This window comes from Rhincodon typus, chromosome 16 (genome assembly GCF_021869965.1).
Source record: "Rhincodon typus isolate 14 chromosome 16, sRhiTyp1.1, whole genome shotgun sequence".
NCBI lineage: Eukaryota > Metazoa > Chordata > Chondrichthyes > Orectolobiformes > Rhincodontidae > Rhincodon > Rhincodon typus.
Window position 1 is genome coordinate 16,266,041 of NC_063347.1, and position 26,078 is coordinate 16,292,118.

Genomic DNA, 26,078 nt, shown 5'->3' on the forward strand with positions numbered 1-26,078 from the left:
ATGAATTCATGCTGGGCCAACCTCACTGACGCAGCCATTGCCGTTGCCATAGCAACGTGTTTACATAAAAACAAAAGTTTTGAAGATATCTGTGACTGGATTTCTGGCTCTCATGCTCTGGTAGTTCTCCAAACTGTCTTAGAAGAGGAAAATCCCCGTGGCCCCTTATTCTCACTACTGTAGGTATTGTTTGAATCTCACTAATGGGTATGTTACAGGAGATACTGTCAGCACTGCTACTTCTGGGCAATTGCTATCTATTAGGCAGAAGATTTTGTGAATGCAAGCTGAACTTGTATATTGTTTTTGAAGTGTGATTGTGTCACAGCATGGAATTGATGATCCATCATACACAGGGACAGAGACATAGTTTTTTTTGTAGATTGCACCATAGTGCACCAGATGCTCATGGTTAGAGCATGTTCAGGTGCACGTCTTTTAGGATGCATAGTGGTAATATGTTGCCACTGGCTCCTGTATCAGTTTTGGCTTTCAGGGTGTGTTGACCTGCCTTTAGGCTTCATACAATCTCATGTGCCATAACCATTCATGAGATTCAAACCACACTCACAGCAGTGACAGTAAAAGAGCCACAGGATTTGCCTCTAAAGACAGAAGAATGAAACTGATACACCACTAGTGAACAGGTTGGAGAACTACCAGAAATACACACTGTACAGAGTGAGAATCAGAAATCCAGGCATAAAATCTTGTGCTTATCATATCGTCAACCCTACACACCCCGATGACATATGAAAGGCTCGGATATATTCCAAGGGCTGCTTTTCAGTTTGTTAATTGTCCACTTTGTTGAACTAATTGTGTACATTTGGACCATCTTCTGAGTTGCACTACCTCTTTGGTCACATGGTTTGGCTTTTAAAACCAAAATTTTCTGCACATACATGCCCAATATCCTTTGGTGCCATGCACTTTGTGTATGTAAAGAAATGCAGAACAACTGTTGGGTAGGTGTGACAAACCACATCTATGACAGATCTTGCTGGATTTGTGCACTTTGCTGGTCATAGCAAATGTTTTCTGTTATTATGGCTTCTTGCTGCCGTCCAGGCAATGATATGACGCTTTCTCTTTCCCAGAAGATGATTTTCCAAATGCTCAGAATGGCATAGAGGTGATTACCGACTTGATTAGTCTCTGTGAGCTCTTCTTCAGAGAGCCCACAGTCATCTTTTGCTGAGGCATATGGCACAAAAGTCATGACTAGATTCTTGGGGTTTCTGTCTGTATGACATGAGTTTGAATCTGTTTATCCAGAAGTTGATTTCTATTTTGATCTGGATCTTTAACATCTTCCTTAGAAAAACTGGACGTGTTTAGTTTGTGAAGCCCTTCCTTGCCAATAACATGATATTTTAAGAGATCTGTTCTCAGGATCATTTATGGTTTGATCTGCAAAATAAAACTGCATAAGTTGCTTAAATAGCTCTTGTTCAATGAAGAGGTAACTTGCTGGCCCTTCCACAAGTAAATATTTGCCTTCCATTTCTTGTCGACAGTCTGTGGCCTTTTGCTTTATTGAAGTAGAATGCAGGGTTTTGTTCCTTTCTCTTACATGGTTCACTATCCTGTTCTCTTATTTTTCCTACTTTTGCTTCTATTTCACTTTATTTTTAATGGTTCCGGCCTTTTTAGGCAGCTTTGGGTATAGGAAACTCACCTTTAAATGATAAAAGCCTGCAGCAAGTTTCAGTCACAAGAGGGAGTTTACACCAAATAAGTGCCAATGAAGATGCACCAGCTTTGGTGTTAAGTTGAACAAAATAAAGTGGTAGAACCAATTGAGCACTGCAAAACTGTAGAAGCCTACCTGTGTACAATCACTTTTCAGTGCCTACAACACCAATGTTCTGGACAGGAAGGCTATGTAAAAACCAAAAGAACTGTGGATGCTGTAAATCAGGAACAAAAACAAAGTTGCTGGAAAAGCTCAGCAGGTCTGGCAGCATCTGTGGAGGAGAAAACAGAGTTAACGTTTCGGGTCCGGTGACCCTTCCTCAGAACTGATGGTGGCTGGGAAAACGTCAGTTTATATGCAGAAAATAGGGAGGTGGGTGGGATAGGGAGTAAATGATAGGATAGAGCCCAAAGAGAGAGAAAGACAGTTGGACAGACAAAGGAGTTGCTAACAATCAGGCTGGGAGGGTGAGTAGAGATAGTAGGAACTGCAAATGCTGGAGAATCTGAGATAACAAGGTGTAGAGCTGGATGAACACAGCAGGCCAAGCAGCATCAGAGGAGCAGGAAGGCTAACGTTTCAGGCCTAGACCCTTCTTCAGAAATGTAGATACATCTACGTTCTGCTCGCAGAAAAGACCCTGAACTACCTGTTGCCTGCTACTTCAATGCACCACCCTGCTCCCTGGCCAACACCTCTGTCTCTGGCTTGCTGCAGTGTTCCAGTGAAGCCCAACGCAAGCTGAAGGAACAACACCTCATTTTCCGCTTGGGGACCCTACAGCCCTCCGGACTCAATATTGAGTTCAAAAATTTTAAGGCCTAAACTCTCCCATGTCCCAGCCCCCCACCCCACACACCAGGCCTTGTTACCACATAGCCTGCCATTACACACCCCCTGTTGTTAGTCACTAACAGTCCCCATTAACAACTACTCACCCTCCCAGGCTGATCGTTAGCAACTCCTTTGTCTGTCCAACTGTCTTTCTCTCTCTTTGGGCTCTATCCTATCATTTATTCCCTACTCCACCCACCTCCCTATTTTCTGCATATAAACTGACGTTTTCCCAGCCACCATCAGTTCTGAGGAAGGGTCACTGGACCCGAAACGTTAACTCTGTTTTCTCCTCCACAGATGCTGCCAGGAAGGCTACGTAGTTAAACTGACAGTATCTTCAGACTGCCAATGTCAGTTTTGATCCTGTAAGACATCTTTTAGTTGTGGATTGATAAAATGTGCAGCTGGAGGAGCACAGCAGGTCAGATGGCATCAGAGGAGCAGGAAAGTCACCGTTTCGAGTCTGGACTCTTCGTCAGGCCATTTTATTGACTCTGACTTCCAGCATCTGCTGGGCTTTTTTCCAAGTCACTGAAAACCATACTGCGTAACCTCTTCCAAGGATCTCCACCTTGAAAAAGTTTTCCTTCTCCCTCTGAAGAGATCTCAATGGGTCTCTGTCCCACTGCAACCTCCTGGTTATCTCCTTCATCCCCAGTCCTGATGAAGGGTTCAGACCCGAAACGTCGACTTTCCTGCTCCTCTGATGCTGTCTGACTTGCTGTGCTCCTCCAGCTCCATGTTTTATTGACTTTTAGGATTGGATTTTGCTTTTAAAACAATAAGAAGTCTTTAACTGATGTACCTTAGCTTTTATGCCAGCATGCAGGCTGAAACTTTTTTTTGATGGCTTCTATCTTGACAAGTCTCAAACTTTAAGTGGAGAGACACTAACTCTGCCTCCTACCTCTTTATGTTGGCAATCTATACTCATGTAAACTTATTGTCGATGTTCATTTGAATGCTTTACAATCCAGGACTGTCCAATCTTCAGTGGGGATTCCTTTATAAGCTGTTACTGGTGCTTCCTACTGCAATGCTACCATGACATGATAGTAAGGTATATTAGCAGATAATCTGCAATATTACACTGTGATACTTACGTTAGATCCCAAACAAATATGGGACGAGAGTTATGCAGTGCTGAAAAATTCAATTAATGTTTATTACAGCTCCTGGATTTTACACACATACATTATACAAAGGCATTTGAATTTCTGGGCTCAAGCTAAGCAATTTGAATGTATTGTGGTATGCTTTCCTCAACATATCATGCTGCAAGAGGATATGGCTCCGTAAGATGGAGCCTGAGAACTTTATACCATTAGGTAACATGCCATGATATGTTAATGACATCATGAGCATGTCCCTACAAGTATATTGCATGTCTGGTGCAACATAATGCATAATGCAACATTTTCAACCGAATATAAAATCAGCTTACAAAATTATGAAAACAGTTGACAAAGTTGATCTACAAAATAATTTAATATGGCAATAGAACATATTTTCCTTGAAGTATAATACACTTCAGGAAAAGTTACCATGGATGACTAGTGAAGTAATTAGTATAAATCTGTTCAAGTAGAAATTGTATATGTTTCTGTAAAGGGATTGAGGAACATTGTGTTAAGGAAATTGGTTTTGGTTGATCTAGTCAAACAGATAGCTTTCTTGAATTTATCAGCCTCCTAATATTCCTAAAAATAGAATTTATGTTCCAAATGGAAGACAATGGACTGGATTACATACCAATGAATGATTGCTTTTCTTCTGCGACTGCAATTCTATAGCATCGAGGGAAAAAAGTGTCAGGATTCACCCCATTAAACCATTGGAAGTTTCTGAGATTTACACAAAGTCCTGCCTAGAAAGAAACAGCAGCATTACACATACATATATGAGCTGAAACAGCAAGAATGAGATGTATTTTGGGAAATTTAAGTGTTACTTGGTGAAAACAATCTAAGCAATAAATACATCCAGCAAGAGATTATGTGTACACATAAAGATTTGGAAATATTTTGTACAAGTACTGAAACAGTACAACTATTAGACACTTAGAAACCCTAGTAAGGTATGCAATATGCTTCTTCATACATAAACAGATCCTGAAATTATACAACTGTTACTCAGCTGAAGTATTAAAATACACTTTTATTCTAATGGCAGTGTTGGTAAAAGCAGTTTTACTTCATGAGTGTTGTAGTTAGAACGAACACAACTTGAATCTGAAGGCTCAGTCCAAACTGACTGAGTCAGAAGTCACATGACACCAAGTTATAGTCTAACAGGTTTATATGGAATCACACAAGCTTTTGGAGTACAGCTCCTTCATCAGGTGAGCCTCACTGCACCTGACGAAGGGGCTGCACTCCAAAAGCTTGTGCAATTTCAAATAGACCTGTTGGGCTATAACCTGGTGTGATGTGACTTCTGACTTTGTCCACCCCAATCCAATACTGGCATCTCCACATCAAACTGACTGAAGCTAAGTGGAGTGAAAATTGTCTGTGGGGGAGTTAATCTGACTCTACGTTGCTCTGGAAATTAGTTGAACAAAGGTCTGAATTTACAGCATTCATACTGAGTGTCAGAAAATATGAGCTGAATTTTATAGTGGGAGTTTGGTTGCCATGGGTAGAGTTTCCTGGTCAGGCATCTTGTGTCCATCTGAGATACCACCAAAGTATTGTCGTTCACCACCACATTTTTTCCTACTTCCCTGCCCTTCAGGTCCAGCCCCACCATCTCACTGGGATCTATCATGATAGTCCTAGTGAAACCTGGACTTACCTTGACAGTTAAGGATCCCTTGACATCTCCTCTTTGGGTCCACATGTAGTCTCAACAGTGACCACAGGCCTTGGTGGCACTGCTGGGATAAGAGAGCTGCCAGATATTTGATTGGCTGGAGGTGGGACTTCCTCTTTGATGGGGTGGAGAATTGATGGCTGGTGGGTGTAGAAGCAGAATTTTCATCCCTAGTATTTTTAACATTCCAAAACCTTACTTTACACATACATACATGTCATTCAGAGCTGGAGTAGGCCACTAAGCTTCTTGAATCTGCTCCACCATTCAGTATGATCATAGCTGATTGTGGCCTCAGCTCCATATTCCTGCCTATCGCAAATAACAATTATTTAAAAAAAAAATTATCTCTGCCTTTAAAAATATTCAATTACTCTGTTCTGGGAAACTGAGTTCCAACAATGCTATCTTCTGAGAGGGGCCAAAAAAAAATCTTCATTTCCATCGGAATGGAAGACTACTTATTTTTAAACTGTGTTCCCTATCTCTAGTCCCTTGTGGGAAGGATTAGAGTCCTCTTAGAATTTTGTAAGTCTCGGTAAGATCACCTCTTATCGTTTTAAACTCCAGTGGATACAGACCCAGCCTGGTTCAAGCTTTTCACATAAGATAACTCACCCAGCTCAAGCCATCAGTCAAGTTAACCCTCCTGAGCTATTTCTAATGGATTTATATCCTCACTTAAATAATGAGACCATAACTGTGCACAGTCCTCCAGATGTGGTCTCACCAATGTCCCATAGAACTGTAGCAAAAACATCCCTACTTTTATATTCTATTCCCCTGGAATAAACAACGTTTCATTTCCCCTTCTAATCACTTGCTGTACCTGCATACTAATTTAATGCGATTCATAGAACACCCAGATCACTTGACTTCACAGTTCTGCGATTTCTCTCAATGTAAATAAATGCTGTTTTTCTTTCCTTCTTGCCAAAGTGGACACGTTCACATTTTCTGATTTTATACTCCACCTGCTGATTTTTGTCCACTCACTTAACCCATCTGTTTCCTTTTCCAGACTCCTATGTCCTCCCAATAACCTTTATCTATCTTTATGCTAACAGCAAATTTCACAATAATACATCTGATTCCTTCATGCAAGTCATTCAAGTAAATCACCCCAGTACTTGTCCTTGTGGCACTCTACTTGTCACATCTTGACAACCCAAAAATGACCCATTTATGCCTACTGTTTCCACTTAACTAATCAATCCTTTATCCATGCTAATATGTAACAAAAGCTCTTATTTTCTACAGTAACCATTAAGAAGGCACCTTGGCAAGTATCTTCTGGATATCTAAGTCCAGCACATTCACAGGTTTTCTTTTATCCATGTTTCTTATTACTTCTTCAAACATTTTCAATAAGTTAAAACATGTTTCCTTTCACAAAAGGAATGTTGACTTTTCCTAATTGCGTTGATCTCTTCTAAATAGCCTACTCTATTAGCCTTAATAAAATATTGCAGCATTTCATCTGTGGCAGATGTTACGCTAACTGGCCTATAGCTCCTTGGGGCTGGATATTATATGCCCCTGTGTTTCTTTTTGGTGAGGCAAGTGGTAGGGAGTTGTGGGGATGGTGGCATTATGGCATGTAATGCAGGTCATGGGTTAGCCCACGACATGCTAGCCCATCTGAGTTTGTCCCCATAATATAATCTGGGACATTGAATTGGCAACATGCTCACTATATGTACACGAATAATTGAGTGTCACCTGAGCTTGTTCAAAGTTTCACATGACATAAAACTGTTGACATTGGCAGGTGAGCGGGAGTGAGTTAACTTTTCGAAACAAAAAAAGTGCAAAATGGTGGGAAGGATGTAACTATCTTTAGGGTAGCGCCTTTTGTCCATCCATGTATTTTAACATCCATTCTCCACACCTTTACCCCAGCTAAAGGTGCCAAGAAGCGCCCCCATCCCTCACCCTAGAATCCTTCAGGCTTCCTTAAGGGGCCTGCCGGCAATGCTGGAAGTGTCCACTATGGATCCCTGGTGCTGCCAAGACTGCTGGAGCTGTTCGTCAATGTGATTGGCTTGCAGCTTCAGACGATGGTACTTCCTCCCTCCGAGGGACGAAGTTCCAACTATCCATCAGTTTACCCAGCCACGAGTGCTTTATAGGTGCAGGGCAGACTTGTTGTTGGTTTGTTTATTTTTATTATTGGTCAGGTGGCTGATTGCTGACTTTTCTTCCAGATGAGCAGGACATCATCTCCCTGACCCCAACAAGCCAATAACTTTCTGCCCCTCCCTTCTATTTCAGCAATCACTTCTTTTAAGACACTTGGTAAAGTATGTCAGGGCCTGGCGACTTGTCAGCTTTTAGTTCTAATAATTTTCTCAGCATCATTTCCTTGGTAAATGTAGATCATAGATCATAGAATCCCTACAATGTGGAAACAGGCCCTTTGGCTCAACAAGTCCACACCGACCCTCAGAGCATCCCACCCAGACCCATCCCCCAATACCCCACGTAATCTACACATCCCTGAACACTATGGGCAATTTAGCATGGCCAATCCACCTAGCCTGCACATCTTTGGGACTGTGGGAGGAAACCGGAGCACCCGGAGGAAACCCACGCAGACATGGGGAGAATGTGCAAACTCAATACAAACAGTTGCCCGAGGGCGGAATCAAGCCCGGGTCCCTGGCGCTGTGAGGTAGCATTGCTAACCACTGAGCCACTGTGCCGCCCCAATAGTTGTTTAAGTTCCTTCCCTCTTTCACCTCCCGAATCACACTTGTTTCTGATATGTTAATTGCATCCTCTACAAGGAACGTAGATCAAATACCTATTCAATTCATCTGCCATTTCCTTATTTTCTGTTTTTAATTCTCCAGACTCACTGTCTAGCGAACTAACATTTATTTTACAAAAACAGAAATTTCTGGAGAAACTCAGCAGGTCTGGCAGTATCTGTGGGAAGAGAGCAGAGTTAACATTAAGACTGACTGATGGAACTGATGGAATCCACCAACTCAAAACATTAACTCTGCTTTCTTCCCATGGATGCTGCCACACCTGCTGAGTTTTGCCAACAATTTCTGTTTTGTTTCAGATCTCCAGCATGTGCAGTTCTTTGTTTTATTTTAGTGCAACACTCACTTTAGTTACTGTTTACCCTTTTTAAAATATCTATGGAAACTTAGTTTTTAAAAAAGAACATTTCTAACTCTGTTCTCCTGAACAATAATTTCCACCTCCTTATTAATCTTTAAGCCATCTATGATGTTCTTTATTTTATTTAAATACTTCTGAACTGCCACTCATCTTTGCAGAATGTTACACTTTTTATTTCAATGTTATACTATATTTAATTTCTTAAGTTGGTTACAGACAGTGCATCCTTACCTGGGAGTCCTTCTTTCTCAACAGTATGTACCTTTCTGGGTATTCAGAAATGACTGTTTAAATGTCTACCACAGTATCTCCACTGACCTGTCCTGCAACCAAATTCTACAGTTCACATTAGCCAGCTTTGTCTTCATGTGCTCATAATCACTGTCATTTAAGTTTAAAAAAACTAGTCTTAGATCCTTTCTTCTCTCCTTCGATCTTACTGTGATGCTCAATGGTACTACCTGCAATCGGATAGGTTCACTATTTTATGGACCAGACCAGGACCCCAACCAAAATATACTATGGAGATAGCTTAGACCCTCACTCTATTTTTTGTAAAAAGGCAAGTGTAAGACACTGTGTTCCAGATATGATTTGATTTGTGCACCACTAAGCTTTAATCAAACATACTTTATTCTTACAACACAGTTAAAATACAACAAAAAGAAGAATTGGCACAACTTTGCTCTATTGAAGTACTTAATGTATTATTTACCCGCTAATCATCATCATATAGGCAGCAGCCTGTAAACACACCCTTGGCAAAGGCAATTCAACAACAGTTATTATTCTCACATGCTGTCACTTCACTCCAGCAGCACAGGACTCAAACATTCAGCTCCAGCAGTCAGCAAAACCCACCAACTAACTGAAAGGAAAACCAAAATCCTTTTGGGTCTATGTGAGCCTGACCCCACCAACTCATGATTGTTTTGCCTTACTTTAAAAAAAAATACCCAGGGAGAACTTAAAGCTGGTTACCAACTGCCTGTTGGAAGGAGACATTTTGGTACCACTTGATAACACCCTTCTGCAAGAGAAACAGAACATATCTCTTAAAGACACAGTATTGTCCCAACTATGAGGTCAGTAATTAATTCTGCCTCTTTGCTTCTTACCAGATCAAATCTAGCCTGCTCTCTGGTTGGCTCTAGAAAATTTTGTTTTAAGAAACTATCCTGAAAATGATCCATGAACTCATAATCCAGGCTACCTTTGTTAATCAGATTCAACCAATCTATCTGTAGATTAAAATCACCCATGATTAAAGCTATATTTCTCACCAGACCCCATTACTTTTTCCCTGTGTCCCACATCCTATAACGTGATTACTGTTGGGGGCCTGTATGCCATTCCAAATAGCAACTTCTTACGCTTACAATTTCTCATCTCTTATCCAGGCTAATGCTACATTATGATCTCCACAACTTTGGTTATATCCCTCCATTGTACTAATAACATCCCTAATTAACTGAGCTTCCTCTCCACCCTTTCCTCACATCCTATTCTTGCTAAATTCATTTATCCTTGAATATTCAGGTTCCTGATTTTATCACCTTACATCCACATCTCTTTAATGCCAAACAAATCACTCACTTATTTCTATTTGCACTGCCAAATCATTTGTTTTGTTAAGAATTCTACATGGATTTAGATACAGAGCCTTTAGTTCTGTCTTTCTACGATATTTGTGACCTTTAGCCTTATCCACTGGTGCTTTTTTAGGTTTACACGCTCTGTTCCTTCCTGTCACATTCTGATCATCCTTTCCCTTACTGCCATCTTGTTCTCACTGTTCAACTTATCACATCTTCCCACACTAGATTCCTCACTCCCTACTATTTAGTTTAAAAGTATCTGTGCCACACTGGTTATATTACTCACCAGAACACTTGTACTGGCACAGGGCAAGTTGATCCTAAAAAGGTACAGCTCCTATTTCCCTGAGCTAGTGCCAATGTTCCATGAAAACTTATTTCTCTCACACCTTCTTTGAACCATTTGATTCTAACAAAAACAAAGTGCTGGAGAAACTCAGCAGGCTAACATCTGTAGAGAGAAAAACAGAGTTAACTTTGAGTCCAGAGACCCTTAAAAAGAACTGAACAGATGTCATCACATCCTCTCAGCACATGATACCAAGGTAATGCTCCCCATACTTGCTGTCTCAGCATCTTCAGCTTCGGCTCTAGCTCATAATCTGAGCCAAAGCTCTTCAAGTTGAAAACATTCGCAAAACATATCTGGCCTGGATCACACTATTGTCCAGAGATCCCACATTCTGCATTTGCAAGACATTTTATACCCTGTCATATTTACTACCTTAATTAACTAATTGATTTCTTAAAATGCTTCTTCTCATTATGTTTTGAACTAATTTAAATAAATCCAAAGTAAACCTTACAATTTAAGATTAAAATAAACAATGGAATCATCAGTTATTTATTTCCCCTCTGTCTCTTCATTAAGAGTTAGATATTTTGGGGTCAATTTAAAAAAGTTATATTTTTCTAAATTCCATCATTTTACACACACTGCCTCACAGCAATTACTCACCAACGAATCAACTCAAAACTTTCCAGTGATATTATGAGTCATGTATTTTTCCCCCAAACTCAGCATGCTTGTAGATTTCCCACTCCTATCTGCCTCTCTCCCCGAAGGTCCTTGCTGCAGACTTTGCTCCTCAGGCTGACTTTATTGGGTCCCTGGTGTACGTATGCCTTGCAGGTCTGCTCCTATCTGCCACTCTCCTTAAAGCAAGTTCTCTTTAACATCTCAGCATTAACTGTTTTTTTATAATTAACTACATAATACTCTATTATCTTTTAACCAATTTCCTACAATTCTACATACTTATTATCAATCAAACATCTACATTCAACGTCCTCATCATGATTAATGAACAATTGTTAGGAATAGCAATATTCCAAAGTTCCAAATTCCAGGAGACTCCAACAACTGTCTTCTTCCCCTTATTTCTTACCCATTACATCTCCCTATCCAAGATTATTTCTTGCTGTCATACTTACTGTCTTGAACAAAGCTACCCCAACCATACTTTCCCTCCTGCATATCCTCTCAAAAAGTCACATACCCCTGAATGTTTAATTCCCAGCTTTGATCTCCTTGTAACTATGTTTTTGTAATGACAATAAGATCATCCCTATTAACTTCTATTTGAGTAGTTAATTCATTTATTTTGTTCCAAATCCCACATGGCTTTAAGATAAGAGCCATTAAATTTTGCTTCTTTACCATTCCAAACACCCCACTCCCCCGACCCTATTTGTTGTTGTTTTTCTATGTTGGCACTCTAGCTCTTCCTGTTCAACTGTGGGTAAATAGCTACCCTGCAATGCTACCATATCCTTAAGACTATATTTCCCAAACTCTCTGCCCCCAATTAGTTTAAAGTCTTCTCTACAGTCGTAGCTATTTGACTTATCAGGATACTGTTCCTAGTGTGGTTCAAGTGAAGCCTCTCCCAACAGAACATCTCCTTTACCCCAATACCGGTGCCACTATTCCGCAAACTGAAATCCATTTCTCCCACATCCATCTCACAGCCATGCAGTTAATTCCTTGATTTCTGTTAATCCTATGCAGGGCTGCCTATGGCATAGGTAATAATCCCAACAGTATTACCTTGAAGTTTCTATTTTTTAGTTTAGCTAATAATCGTTCAAATTTCTTTAAGCAGAACCCCCTTTCTAGTTCTCTCAACATTGTTGTTAGAAACATGGATGACAACAACTAGATTCATCCCCTCCCATTCCAAGTTCTTCTTCAGCCACAGAGTCAGAAAGTGAGGAGATATTCATAACGACAGCACTGGGCAGACAACACAGCCTTAAGGACTCATGTTCACAGCTGCAGTAAACAGTATAATTCCCCTTTATCTACTGTCCTGTACCACAACTACATTCCTAAGTTCTCCCCTTATTTGAATGGCTACCTCTACCATGGTGCTGTGGTCAGCTCACTCATCCTTCCTGCAGTTCCCACTCTCATCCTCAGAGCTTGCAAGAACTTTGTAGCTGTTGAATAATTACAGGTGCTGATGTTCTTCAAATGTTGTCCACTGAGTCTCCGTATCTGTCTCACCTGCAGTTATATGCTCCTGTCAAAATCACAGACCAAATTTTAATTACCTACAATGAAGGGGATGACCACCTCCTGGAGCAACATGTTCAGACAACTCTTCACCTTCCTGAAGTGGTGCAATGTCAGCAATTTGCACTTCTGCTCCTCAACTCAGATCCAAAGTTCCTCGAGCTGTAAACACTTACTAAAGATGTCTTCACTCTGGATCACCTTGGTATCCAGCAGCTCCCACATGCTACAGCAGCAACACATCACCCATCCTGCCAACATTACCATATTTAATTAATTCTTTAATTAGTCTAGAATCCATGCTCTTTATACTTTATTGTAATTTTTAAAAAAAAGTTTCAATCATATATTTAACCTTAACAAAAGAAAACTAGAGACCTAAACAAACTGAAAACCTTACTTTTACTTTAAAAACTAGAAAATTCACCTATCCTACTCACCAGTCACCACTTTCCCTACATTCATTTAAAATTGATTCATCATATCCATCACCAGTTGGTCTCACTACAGGTAGACCTCTCGATCTGTATCTTCCATCCTCTTCCACCTTACTTCTCACTTTGGAGACTTTACCTCATGCAATAAACCTCTTTCCTCCCTCCTGCCTCTTCACGGTTTGACCCAAGTTCCCGGACATACTCACTGACCTTATCTTGCTCAGGTGATGTCTCCACTGTCACTACCTATGTTTCAAAAATCCCTTTCTTATATGCAGTCATATGCTTTCTGATTTGAGTCACTTTTTAGCTTCAGTTGGCAGCACCTCCTTTAGATAAGGGATTTCAGGTGCTTGATAGATAACTGCCAATGTCAGGTAGCTGCCTTATTTAGTTAGGCTACTTATAGGCTAATTTTTGAAGCTGACTTTAAAATTGAAGTTTGAAAAAGTACACCACTTGAATTCCCACTTCACTAAAGCCCATGTGACTAAAGCCTGATTGCAATGAGTTGGGATTATTGTTAAAGCTTACTTCACATTTGCATCATTGATACTTTCTACTTTCCAAAAAGTACTGAAATAGAGACAGCCGTCTGGAAAGCTGCATTTGAACAAGTGTCTTGAAAGACATGATGGGGACCAATAACTCTCCTGTTAGTAAAACATGCTAACAAACACCTAGGTACTCAACTAGGCACAAATAAACCATTGGACATATTCACTTCATCAATGGGATCTTGACTGAGAGATGAATTACTGGGCGTGATCTAATTAAGTTACAATTTGAATGCACTAGCTATGACCATATTTCAGTCACTGGGCAGTGGGACACAGATGGTCATGTGCTTTTTCTATGTTTAAACATCATATTTGCTCTGTAGAAGAGGGCACACAAGATGCTAGAGGAACATTCACCTGAGTGAGTTCCTTCCATCTGGCAAGTTTAGAATCCTATCTGTTGGTTTTGATATCCAGGTGTCACATTCATTGATTTCAAGAAGTACTCAATCCACTAATCTTTGCAGAAGAACAAATGCATTTTCGATTTACATCTCAAAACTGACTCAATGCTGAAAGCAGTCAAACTACAAAGTTCAGCCTGAAGCATCAAAGTCACCAACCTTCAAGAACCAGGTTCACCTTTATTCTACTGGACTCCAAATTATGTAACCTATTTCCCCACAGTGTAATCTGTTTTGTGCATGTAAGAGACATTGTCTTTGTTATTTTACTTAGATTAGATTAAATAAAACTATCATCTCTTACTTTTAAAAGCTCAAAACAAACTGTTTTATTGTGTCTTTAATGGTCATAGCACATAAACAGTTCAACACTTACAGAATTGGCAAGTATATCCACTTTCTTTAAAAAATGGTTGCAGTCAACTGAGAAGAGGGAAAAGCTGTTCAAGCCCTCCTTGTCTGATCATATAAGGAGTCTTACAGCAAAAAAGAAGGGGCTAGCTGTCATCAAATAGACTGCCATTGCCGAAGTGTCAGTAAATGACATTTGTTATTAATGTTGATGGAATAAGCTATTTGGTGAGATTCCTACCTTTGTACAAAGCTGCCAGTCACCAAATAATGGAGAGACCATATTACTGATGGAGGAAGCAGTCCTATAACATAGAGCCTACCTTAGTAGTAAATGAGCCAGCCCCAACATAGTGGTTAAAAATCTGATCTTTTTGGAGGTTCTGGGCTTCAGTTCCATTTGTCCAGAGAAAAATTGCAGTTTCATTCTTCAGTAGTCGGGACTGCAATAGAAAACTAAGTGAACTTATCTACTTATGACCACAATACAGATACAAATGTTGATATTAATACATTACTTCATAGTGCACTAATTATATTGACACACAATACTTATTCTTTTCATTTTAATTGATGTGATGTTCATGTCTCTGACAAAGCTAGTATTTATTGTCCTGACTGCCCTAACCAACCACCGCTAACTGGCCTCCAGAAGATGGTGGTGAGCTGCCTGCTTGATACACTGCAGTCTATGTTGTGTAGATACACTTGCGGTGCTGTTTAGCATGGATTTCCAATACACTTGACAGAATCTTCCAAGTAGTTTGGTTTCATGCCCTTATATAACTGTAACTTTTCAATTCACTGATAAAATGTTTTCAGTATTTTCAGTAACCATAACATCCAGGTGTACCTGCACTGCACCTTTTCTGTGCTTTTATATCTTTATTAGAAAGGGCTAAGTGAAAGATAATTTATTTGCCCCCATTTCATTTATTTACTCCATTTTTTGGAGACCCCCTGGTGCAATGATAGCCAGAATCTCCAGGTTCAAGTTACATGCCAAGACATTTCATGCCCATGAAGGCCATAATCATAACACAGCCAAATGGGGGGTTGATTATCAATCTGTAAATCCTTCCCATATGCCTAGGGCAGGTGGTAAGACTTTCCTAGTCAGCCAGAACCATGTGTAGTAGATGCAGCACAACATCCTCTCCAAGTTAAAACAATCCAAGCACAAATATTTGCCATGAGGAAGTGTCACCCTCATTCTGAGGGACTTCCGTACAAAATACATTTTTCCCAGGAGTCAGATAATGTGAGGGTGTCCATTTAACTGGTTAATATTCAATTATTCTGAGGTGATTTCCCTGTTTATCTCCAGTTGCAGCATTTTGATTTCCCCAAGCTCTGAGCACCATCCCACCCCGAAGTTATCAAAACAGATAGCCACGCTGTCATAAATATTTCAACCTCCCAACCCCATTATTAACCAATATAAATTGATATACCATATTCAGTGAGCTGAAGTTTCATCTTGGCATCCTAGTCTCTCTAAAATGGATAGCAGCAGTGTTATTTAGTAAGGTTGTGGTAACTGATTCCAATCAAAGGCAGATCACGACATTGTCACCAAATAAAAATACAAATCTTTTGGTTTTGTCCACATGGTCTCCCTGTTGCCATTAAAACTGCAATAAGTACCTCAATTATCCCAAAATTGACCATTTTGGAAGCAACCATTATCATTTACAACAAAGCAGACCATTTCTGAAACTAAAGTTGACAGTAAAGTTAAATTAATGTGCATGTCATACTAACCGTGATGTTATAGATGTTATCTGGGTCATCAGAGTTGTCTTTATCGTCACCCTGTTTATCTGTGATATAAAATAAAACATATACAGATAAATATTAATATATACATAAATCAGCCTTGGATGTGGAATATATCAAATGCTGCTCGCATTGCATTAATATTTACTGAAATGAATTAAAACACTTCCCATAAAAAGGTGCTGGAATTTGAGATGCACAGTTGGGCAGGTGGTTGACTACTGCTGTAGAATTAGGGAGCATGGTGTGGATACTGTTCCTACTGTCGACCCAGGTGCCCTCATTGCAGAAGCGCCTTGCCCACGATCCACCCCTCTCCCATAGTCTACCCCTTCCCTTTCCCATATACTAATTCAGATCATAAAGTGACCAATTAATGAATCACTTAGGGGCTCCGTCCTGCTGCTGCTAGCACTAACCCATGGTTGGAGAGGCCTATGCCAAGTATGGAAGCCAGCAGTGATGAAGGATGCTTCCTTTATGGGTCCACTGTGCTCATCAGAAGCCCCTTCCAAAGGTCTTTCCAGGCCTATGTTTCACCTCTCTCCCTGGCATGTCCACCCTAGCACCTTACCCCCTTAGCTCTCTCACTGGGCTAGCCTGGCACTGACCCCCACCCCCAATCACCACTTTCCTTTGCATTTGGCTGCATCAATGATCCTGGTTATACTGCTCCAGGTCATTTGATTGGTCAGCAGCTGTTTGAGGTCTGACCTCTACCCCCAGGTGGGGATAGAATGTCTGTCTCAAACTAATTAATCATCTAACATAATGAATAGGAGTAGGCCATTCAGCCTTTTGAACCCATTCTGTCATTCAATGAGATTATGGTTAACTTTCTACTGCAATACCATTTTCCTACACTATGCCCCTTCCCTTGATGATTTTAATATGTAGAAATCTATCAATCTCAGTCTTTTACAACAATATTATTAATGAGCCCTTTTTCATCCACAAGACAAAATTGAAAATAGTCAGTTCCCTAGTTGGGTCTCTCATGATTATTATATTGCCATATTACACTGACCACTAAGTTCCTGATTTATACCGTGACTTACGTTATCACTGCTGATTTGTGCCCTTTCAACAACTACCTCAAACTTTTTCTGCCTCTGTTTTGGGGCTGTTAAGTGGCTACAAGGCACAATGGCTAAGTGAGACAACACTTGTGTCTCATTTTAATGCCAATGGATGGGGTCCCACTCTCCCACTTCCATAAAATGTAGCCCAAAGGAAATCTGCTGTGTCTTTCAGAGAATTTCAAGACTGTTCATATGAAATATATTTCATGCCACATGAAGTAGGATGATTTTCCTAAAATTCAACATTTCATTAGCATCAAAATGGTCGCAGGATCCAGTAGTGACTCAATGAGTTTGCCCATGCAGTCCAGAATGGTTCCGGATTAGATTCCTGGTCTATGCTGAGTTAACTCGTTGGCCGAAGGGCCCGTACCTGCACTGTACAGTTCTAACTGATCTCAGTTGGGGTTGCTGCAATGCTCCTGAGTTGGAAAGAGGAAGAATAGTCAGAATTCCTACTTCTGATCGCAACGTCTGCTTGAACTGCGTACAAAAGATGAGTGAAGACAGGATTTGCTCTAATGTTCCCAACAGTTGAAACACTTGCCAAGTTTAGCAAGCAAATAAACTTTACTGTAATAACGCAATGGAGAACACCCATGGAGCCAATACCAGTAAAAAATTAATTCTTCAAGAAGGAAAACATCGAAAATTTTAATGTGGGGAAAGCAATTTTTCAAAAGAAGTTCACAAAATTACATTGAATGTCAGGTGCTAACTATATTAAATGCACAGGAAATTGTAAGACTATTCTTTCATTGTATCTGACAGCATCTGTGGAGAGACAACGAGAGTTAATGTTCTGAGTCGGAGTTTTCTTCTGTTCTGAAGAATAGTCATTTTCTATGCAGTATGTGTACAGGGTGCCATACGCATGACAATGTCCCACATTACAAAATGTGTAGCAGATTATCTGCAAAACACCTATAAATGTTCATCTGGTTATAATTGTGATTCGGTGTGAAATAACTATGTGATCAATATATTGTTTGCACAAGATGGTGCTGCATGTGATGATGTGTGGATCTTCTTGTAATTACTGTATTTTATCTGTAGGATGCTGCATAGAAACCCATGGTGAAATTTGCATTAGGTTAGAGGTACCACACTGCAAGTCATGTCTATGTTGAGTGCTGCAACCTCTCTGGACAATTTCCTCCAGCTTTGTGATAAATTCCTGCTTACCATCAAAATCACAACCATCAGAATCACCAATACCATCATCCACGTCGTTTTCCCCATTGATTATCTTATCCTTTTTCTGAGGGCTCTTCAGGGGTTTAGGCATCTTCTTCTCCAACCACCCTCTGTTGCGTAGACTTTGTCGGATTAGTGGATATGGACCGTAGATTGTAAATATCTTTTTTAGCTAAGTAATGAGAATGTTTATCAATTACTTACTATTTATTGAACTATCCTTCTTATTCACTTTTTACAGCAGAAAACAATGTTAGCTCACAACATGTTTCATTGCAGAGCATAACTTGTCTGAACAAATGAACAAATATTTCCTCTGCACAGTGCAGTGACTGTCACCATTTTGTTATACATGTTGTTCGAAAGTTATGTTTTATTACACCATTCATTTCTCTGACTATTCTGCAGTCATTTTTAAAATAGATTTATCTTTAATTAGATTAAGTGTTTCAGAGCTGACAGAAAAATCTAATTTCTATTTTTTCCCAGTTTCTCAGTATCAGTGTCAAGTTTTTTTGAATCTATGATAGCAGAGAAAGAAGAATCTGCACATACTTTACCATACTCAACAACCCATGAAACCAGTGTGAATCTTTCCACACTAGAGGGAAGGTCTTACAAGGAAAGATTGAGAGAGCTAGAGCTTTTCTCTCTAGAATGATGAAGGATTGAGAGGTGACTTGATAGAGGTGTACAAAATGATCAGAGGTATAGACGGAGTGGACAGTCAGAGACTTTCTCCTAGGGTGGAGGTAGCTATTACGACGGGGCATAGTTTTAAAGTGAGTGGAGGTAGATATAGGGGAGACGTCAGAGGTAGGTTCTTTACTCAGAGAGTGGTAGGGGCGTGGAATGCATTGCCGGAGAGGGCAGTGGAGTCGGCCTCATTAGGGGCATTTAAGCGGCTATTAGATAGGCATATGGATGATAGTATAAGGTAGGGGTGGAAGTTAGATAGACATTAGATTTAGGGTAAAAGTTCGACACAACATCAAGGGCCGAAGGGCCTGTACTGTGCCGTACTGTTCTATGTTGTATTAACATATCGTCCTTTCTGAGCAAGGTTGCAATTTTGGTGTCATTTCGTGACAAATGTAGGGGAATCTTTATGACCTCTAAAAACTAGGGATAGCATGTTTGATAATTTGAATGAGTGGACAAATACATAGCAGATGAAATATAATGTGGATAACTATGATGTTATCCACTTCAGTAGCAAAAGGAGGAAGGCAGATTATTATCTGAATGGCAAAGATTAGGAAAGAAGAAGCAATGAGACCTGGATGTGCTTGTACACCAATTTCTGAAAGTAATCATGCAGGTTCAACAGGCAATGAAAAAGGCAAATGGTATCTTGGCCTTCATTGAGAGGATGCTACAATTGTACAGGACCTTGGTGAGACTACACTTCACGTATTGTGTGCAGTTTTGGTCTCCTTATCTGATGAAGGATGCTCTGGCTATGGAGAGAGTGCAACCAAGATTTACCCAAACTGATTCCTTGGGTAGCAAGATTGACATATGGAGAGAGACTAGATTTCTTTTTATTCATTTATGGGATGAGGGCGTCACTGGCCAGGCCAACATTTATTGCTCATCCCTAATAGCCCCAAGACTAGTTACAAGTCAACCACATTGCTGTGGGTCTGGAGTCACATGTAGGCCAGACCAGGTAAGGATAACAGTTTCGTTCCCTAAAGGACATTAATAAACCAGATGTGTTTTTCCCGAAAATCGACAATGTTTTCATGGTCGTCATTAGACTCTTAAATTCCAGATTTTTTAAACTGAATTCAAATTCCACCATCTGCCGTAATGGGATTCAAACCTTGGCTCCTAGAACGCTACCTGGGTCTCTGGATTAACAGTCCAGTGATAATACCACGAGACCATCAACTCTCCAAAAAACAGTGAGGATTATATTCATGGAGTTTAGAAGAATGAAGGTGGTGGTCTCAGAAAAACCTATATAATTCTAAAAGGACGAAACAGATTAAACACAAGAAGAATGTTCCCGATGACCAGGCAGTCCAGAACCATGGGCACAGTATGAGGATACAGGATAGGCCATTTAGGACTGAGATGAGGAGAAAATGGTGAGCCTGTGGAATTCTCTGTCACAGAGGCCAAAACATTGAATGTTTTCAAGAAGGAATTAGATATAGTTCTTAGGTCTAAAGGGATTAACGGGTATGAGGAGAAAGCAGGAACAGGGTACTGTGTTGAATGTTGAGCCATCATGTTGAATGGCAGAGCAGCCTTGAAATGCAGAACGGCCTACTTTTGTCCCTATTGTCTATGTTACGTTCACTGCACTATTCCTTGCCATGTGTTAAAAGTACAAATCAAAAAATCGTAGCACTCACTGCTAGCGTATGATTTTATCTTGCTACAAATATGAAATATTAAAATAATGCTGTGTTCTGTTGTTAATTGAAGCTAAAATGAAAAACTGAAGGGAGTTATGCTCTGAATTCTGATTGAAAGCTTAGGTGACTTGGATTATACAATTGTTGGGGGAGACATGGATTGTATTACTGGAATAAAAACCAAAAGAACTACGGATGCTGTAAATCAGGAACAAAAACAAAGTTGCTGGAAAAGTTCAGCAGGTCTGGCAGCATCTGTGAAGAAGGGTCACAGGACCTGAAACGTTAACACTGATTTTTCCTTCACAGATGCCGCCAGACCTGCTGAGCTTTTCCAGCAACTTTGTTTTTGTTCTTGTATTACTGGAAACTTGTTCATGTCTGTAAACAATGGCTAAAGCATTTGTGCTAAAAGTGGATAAATTATTTCAATAGGCAAATATAGTTTAGGCTACTGCTGGTAATGAGCAGCTTTATGTTTGTGTTGTTAGTGGAGCAGTGCAGTATATGGAGACTTCTCTTTTGTAATATGATTGAATTTTATATTCATTGAAAGGGAGAGAAGAGTAGTTCCTCGATTTCTATTTTGGATTTAAATAAGAACAATTATGAGGACATGGAAATACAGCTAGCTAAAGTAAACTGGCAAATTGGGTTAAGGGATAGGTCAATAGAGATACAGTGGCAAATATTTCAGAGTACAGAGTAAATACATTTCAAGCAAATTCTTAGAGCCGCCTGATGACAAGTCACGGGTTCTGATGAACTCCATTTTAGGGCCTTGAAAGAAGTGGCTAGTCAGATTGTTTATACATTCGTTTTAATTGTCCAAAATTCCCTAGATTCAGAGGAAGTTCCATCAGAATGGACAATAGAGAATGTACCTCTTAATCAAAAAGGAGGGGACAGAAAACAGGAAACTGCAAGCTAGTCATAGGGAAGTTGTTAGAAGCTATTATTAAAGATGCTATAGCAGGGCATTTAGAACAAATTCAAGGCAATCAGGAAGTGTCAATATGGTTTTATGAAAGGGAGATCATGTTTAACAAATTTATTGTGCTGTCTGAGCAAGTATCGTGCTGTCAGTAAAAGGGAACTTGTGGATGTATTGTACTTGGATTTCCAGATTTGATAAGGTGTCACATCAAAGGTTACTGCAGAAAATAACAGCTTATGGCACGGATAGATGATTGACTAGCTAACAAGAAACAGAAAATCATGAATAGGTAATTTTCTGATTGGCAGGATGTAATCACTGACATGGCACAGGGACCAGTGCTGGGGCCTCCACTTAATTCAATTCACAGAAATGATTTGGATGCTAAATTTCCCGATGACGTAAAGATAGGTAAGAAAGTCAGTTGCGAAGCGGATATAAAAAAAGGTTCAAAGGGATATAGATAGATTAAGTAAGTGGACAAAGATCTGGTAAATGAAGTAAATATGGGAAAATGAAGAATTATTGATTTTTGCAGGAAAAATATAAAATAAACATATTATCCAAATGTTGAGAGATTCTGGTGGTCTAAGATACAGAGGGATCTTGGTGTCCTAGTGTGTGAATTGCAAAAGTTTAGTATGCAGGTACAGCAAGGAATTTGGAAAGGTAATAGATTGAGACTGTGTATTGCAAAGGGGATGGAATACATAAAAATGGAATTTATGGTTGTCATATGTAAGGCATTGGCGAGACCACATCCGGACTACTGTTTACACCATTGGTCTCCTTATTTAAGGAACATGTAAATGGGTTGGAAAAAGGTTAGAGAAAGTTTACTAGACGAATATTTGGAATGGGTGATTTGTCTGATAAGAAAAAATTGGCAAGGCTAGGCTTGTATCCATTGGAGTTTCAAACAGTAAGAGGTGATTTGATTAAAACATAAGATCCTGAAGGTTATTAACAGGGTGCATGTAGAAAGGAGGTTTCTTCTTAAGAAGAAGCTAGAACTAGAGGGCGTTACTGTTCAAAATTAATTAGGAGAAATAATTTTGCACGGAGTATTGTAAGTCTTTGGAATTTTCTTTCCTCAGAAGGCAGTGGAAGCAGAACCTTGGAATATTTTTAAGGCAGAGTTAGATATAATTTTGGTAAGCAAAGGGATGAAAGATTATCAGGGGCAGGTGGGAAGGTGTGGTAATAAGATTGGCCATGATCTTACTGAATAGTGGAGCAGCTTCAAAGGGACAAGCAGTCTACTCCTGCTTCTAATTTGCACGTTCGTATGTTTTGCTGTATTTGCCAACAATACTGTGCTGAGTGTGGTAGTTGCTTTTCCCCTTTTGTTAAAATTTAAATTAATAGAGAGCAAATGCAGCACTGACCATGTTGTTTAATTAAACATTTAAGTGAATTAGAAATGTCCTAAAACACAAGTGATGTGAGACAACCTTTTTAAAATGTGTAACAGTAATTCAGTCCAAAGTCAAGTCAAATCATGATTCTGGATTTATCTTACATCTTTTGATTTGCAGCCAAATGGAATACTGAAGTTCTAGCACCAAGGCTAGCCTTGGAAAAAATGCAGACTGTAGGTATTACAATCCAGAGTTTAATGTCTGACTCATTGAATATCAAACTCTGAGCAAAACGCAGTTTAAAACTTTGCTAAATTTTAGCTTTTACCTTAATAGCTTTCTCCACAAGGCGCTTGCAGGTTTTCATTCTATCAAGATTTAGCTCTGACCCAGTCATGTGAGGCTTTAGGAATTTAATTTCTTTGGTTAACAAATTCTCTGTGGAGTTTTAAAAAAAAGACAAATTCTTGAATCTTACATCAACTGGGTCTAAATGCACTGGCAAATTATCGGAGCCAAATCCATAATCTCCCTATTTAGCTATGAATAATTTCCACATGAACTGTAAAATGTCAGTACATTTGTAATGACTCAACTATCTTACCTTAAGTTTCAAAGTGATATATAATATGTCTGTGGGATATTAGAAAGAATGTCTAAATGCCTTTTGAATGGTGACATTTTTATTACTTAAGAAATAAAGTTGATACTGCAAGGTTACAAATGACCTCATATTTAAAATATCTTTCAAATACCTTTCAAAACAAAATGTTTCTATCTCAGGCATCAATCATTGCCTGCAAATTTAAATATGGAGACAATGGAGTGGGCAGACATTCTGTGAGATTACGGTGGTAGATCTCTCGATAAAACAATTTGATCCAATATCAAAACTGATTAAGTGTGAATGACACAGTTAGTGTATGTAAAAGCTTCAATGAGAGAATGATCCAGATGCACAGTATGGGAATAATATAAAATAATATAAAAGTGTACAGTTTAAAAATGCAGTACAAAGTAATACAGATGTATAGTGTGAGAATTACAATCACAGTGACAGGATGTGTAACCTGAAGGTGATGCAAGTATATAGTGACAGAATGATAGTAGCATGGTTCATGTGATAGATACACACAAGATTCTGAGGGCGATTGACAGGGTCAATGTTGAGAAGATCTTTCCAAAGTGGGGAATCTTGAAGTAGCGGACATTGTTACAGAATAACGGGAGGATAACTTACAACTGAGAAGCAAACAAATTTCTTCTCCCAGTCAGTAATTAGTGTCTGGAATTCTCTACCCCAGAGAGATGGGGAGGATTACATAGAACTTAGAACATAGAACAGTACGGCACAGTACAGGCCCTTCAGCCCACAATGTTGTACCGACCTATTATCCTACTAAGATCAACCTACCCTACATTTTACTATCCTCCATGTGCCTATCCAAGAGTCGTTTAATAGTCTCTAAAGTAACTGACTCCAGCACCACTGCCGGCAGCGCATTCCACACGCCCACCACTCTGTGTGAAGAACCTACCTCTGACATCTCCCCTATACCTTCCTCCAATCACCTTAAAATTATGTCCCCTCGTAATAGTAATTTCCAACCTTGGAAAACGTCTCTGACTATCCACTCTATTTATACCTCTCATCATCTTGTAAACCTCGATCAAGTCACCTCTCATCCTTCTTCGCTCCAATGAAAAAAGCCCTAGCTCCCTCAACGTTTCCTCATAAGACCCTGCCCTCCAGTCCAGGCAGCACTCTGGTTAATCTCCTCCGCACTCTCTCCAAAGCTTCCACATCTTTCCTGTAATGAGGTGACCAGAACTGAACACAATATTCCAAGTGCGGTCTAACCAGAGTTTTACAGAGCTGCAGCATAACCTCACGGCTCTTAAACTCAATTCCCCTGCCAATGAAAGCCAACACATCATACACCTTCTTTACAACCCTATCAACTTGGGTAGCAACTTTGAAGGATTTATGGACGTGGACCCCAAGATCCCCCTGTTCCTCTACACTGCCGAGAAGTCTGCCATTAACCCTGTATTCTGCATTCAAATTCGATCTTCCAAAATGAATCACTTCACACTTTTCTGGGTTGAATTCCATGTGCCACTTCTTTGCCCAGCTCTGCATCCCGTCAATGTCCCGTTGCAACCGACAACAGCCCTCCATGCTGTCTACAACTCCACCAACCTTCGTGTCATCGGCAAACTTACTAACCCACCCTTCCACTTCCTCATCCAAGTCATTTATAAAGATCACAAAGAGCAGAGGTCCCAGAACATATCCCTGCGGCACACCACTGGTCACTGAGCTCCAGGCTGAATAGTTTCCATCTACTACCACTCTCTGTCTTCTATTGGACAGCCAGTTTTGTATCCAGACTGCCAAATTTCCCTGAATCCCATGCCTCCTTAATTTCTGAATGAGCCTACCATGTGGAACCTTATCGAATGCCTTGCTAAAATCCTTATGCACCGCACCTACTGCTCTACCTTCATCGATGTGTTTTGTCACATCCTCAAAGAATTCAATAAGGCTTGTGAGGCATGACCTGCCCCTCACAAAGCCATGCTGACTACTTCTAATCAAACTGTGCTTTTCCAAATAATCATAAATACTATCTCTCAGAATCCTTTCCAATAATTTGCCCACCACAGAAGTAAGACTGACTGGTCTGCAATTTTCAGGATTATCCCTATTCCCTTTCTTGAACAAGGGAATGACATTTGCCACCCTCCAATCTTCTGGCACTACTCCAGTGGACAATGAGGATGCAAAGATCATTGCCAAAGGGACAGCAATCTCTTCCCTTGCTTCCCATAGTAAGTTTGGGTATATCCCATCTGGCCCAGTGGTCTTATCTATCCTCATGTTTTACAAAATTTCTAGCACATCCTCCTTCCTAACAACAACCTGTTTGAGCATATCTGCCCTTTTCATGCTGTCCTCACAAACGTCAAGGTCCCTCTCACTGGTGAATACTGAAG

General features: G+C 39.9%; 1 protein-coding gene across 1 annotated transcript in view; it reads right to left on the reverse strand.

Moving 5' to 3' along the window:
- The window catches only part of LOC109910870 (tubulin tyrosine ligase 3-like), a 63,076-nt gene that overhangs the window by 21,238 nt on the left and 15,760 nt on the right, over nucleotides 1–26,078 (reverse strand). Inside the window, exons 6-10 of the mRNA XM_020510122.2 lie at nucleotides 23,407–23,516; nucleotides 18,400–18,583; nucleotides 16,118–16,176; nucleotides 14,677–14,796; nucleotides 4,289–4,403 (exon numbers count right to left, since the gene is read on the reverse strand). Of these exons, the coding sequence (XP_020365711.2) occupies nucleotides 4,289–4,403; nucleotides 14,677–14,796; nucleotides 16,118–16,176; nucleotides 18,400–18,583; nucleotides 23,407–23,516 (588 nt within the window). The remainder of the gene's footprint in view (nucleotides 1–4,288; nucleotides 4,404–14,676; nucleotides 14,797–16,117; nucleotides 16,177–18,399; nucleotides 18,584–23,406; nucleotides 23,517–26,078) is intronic.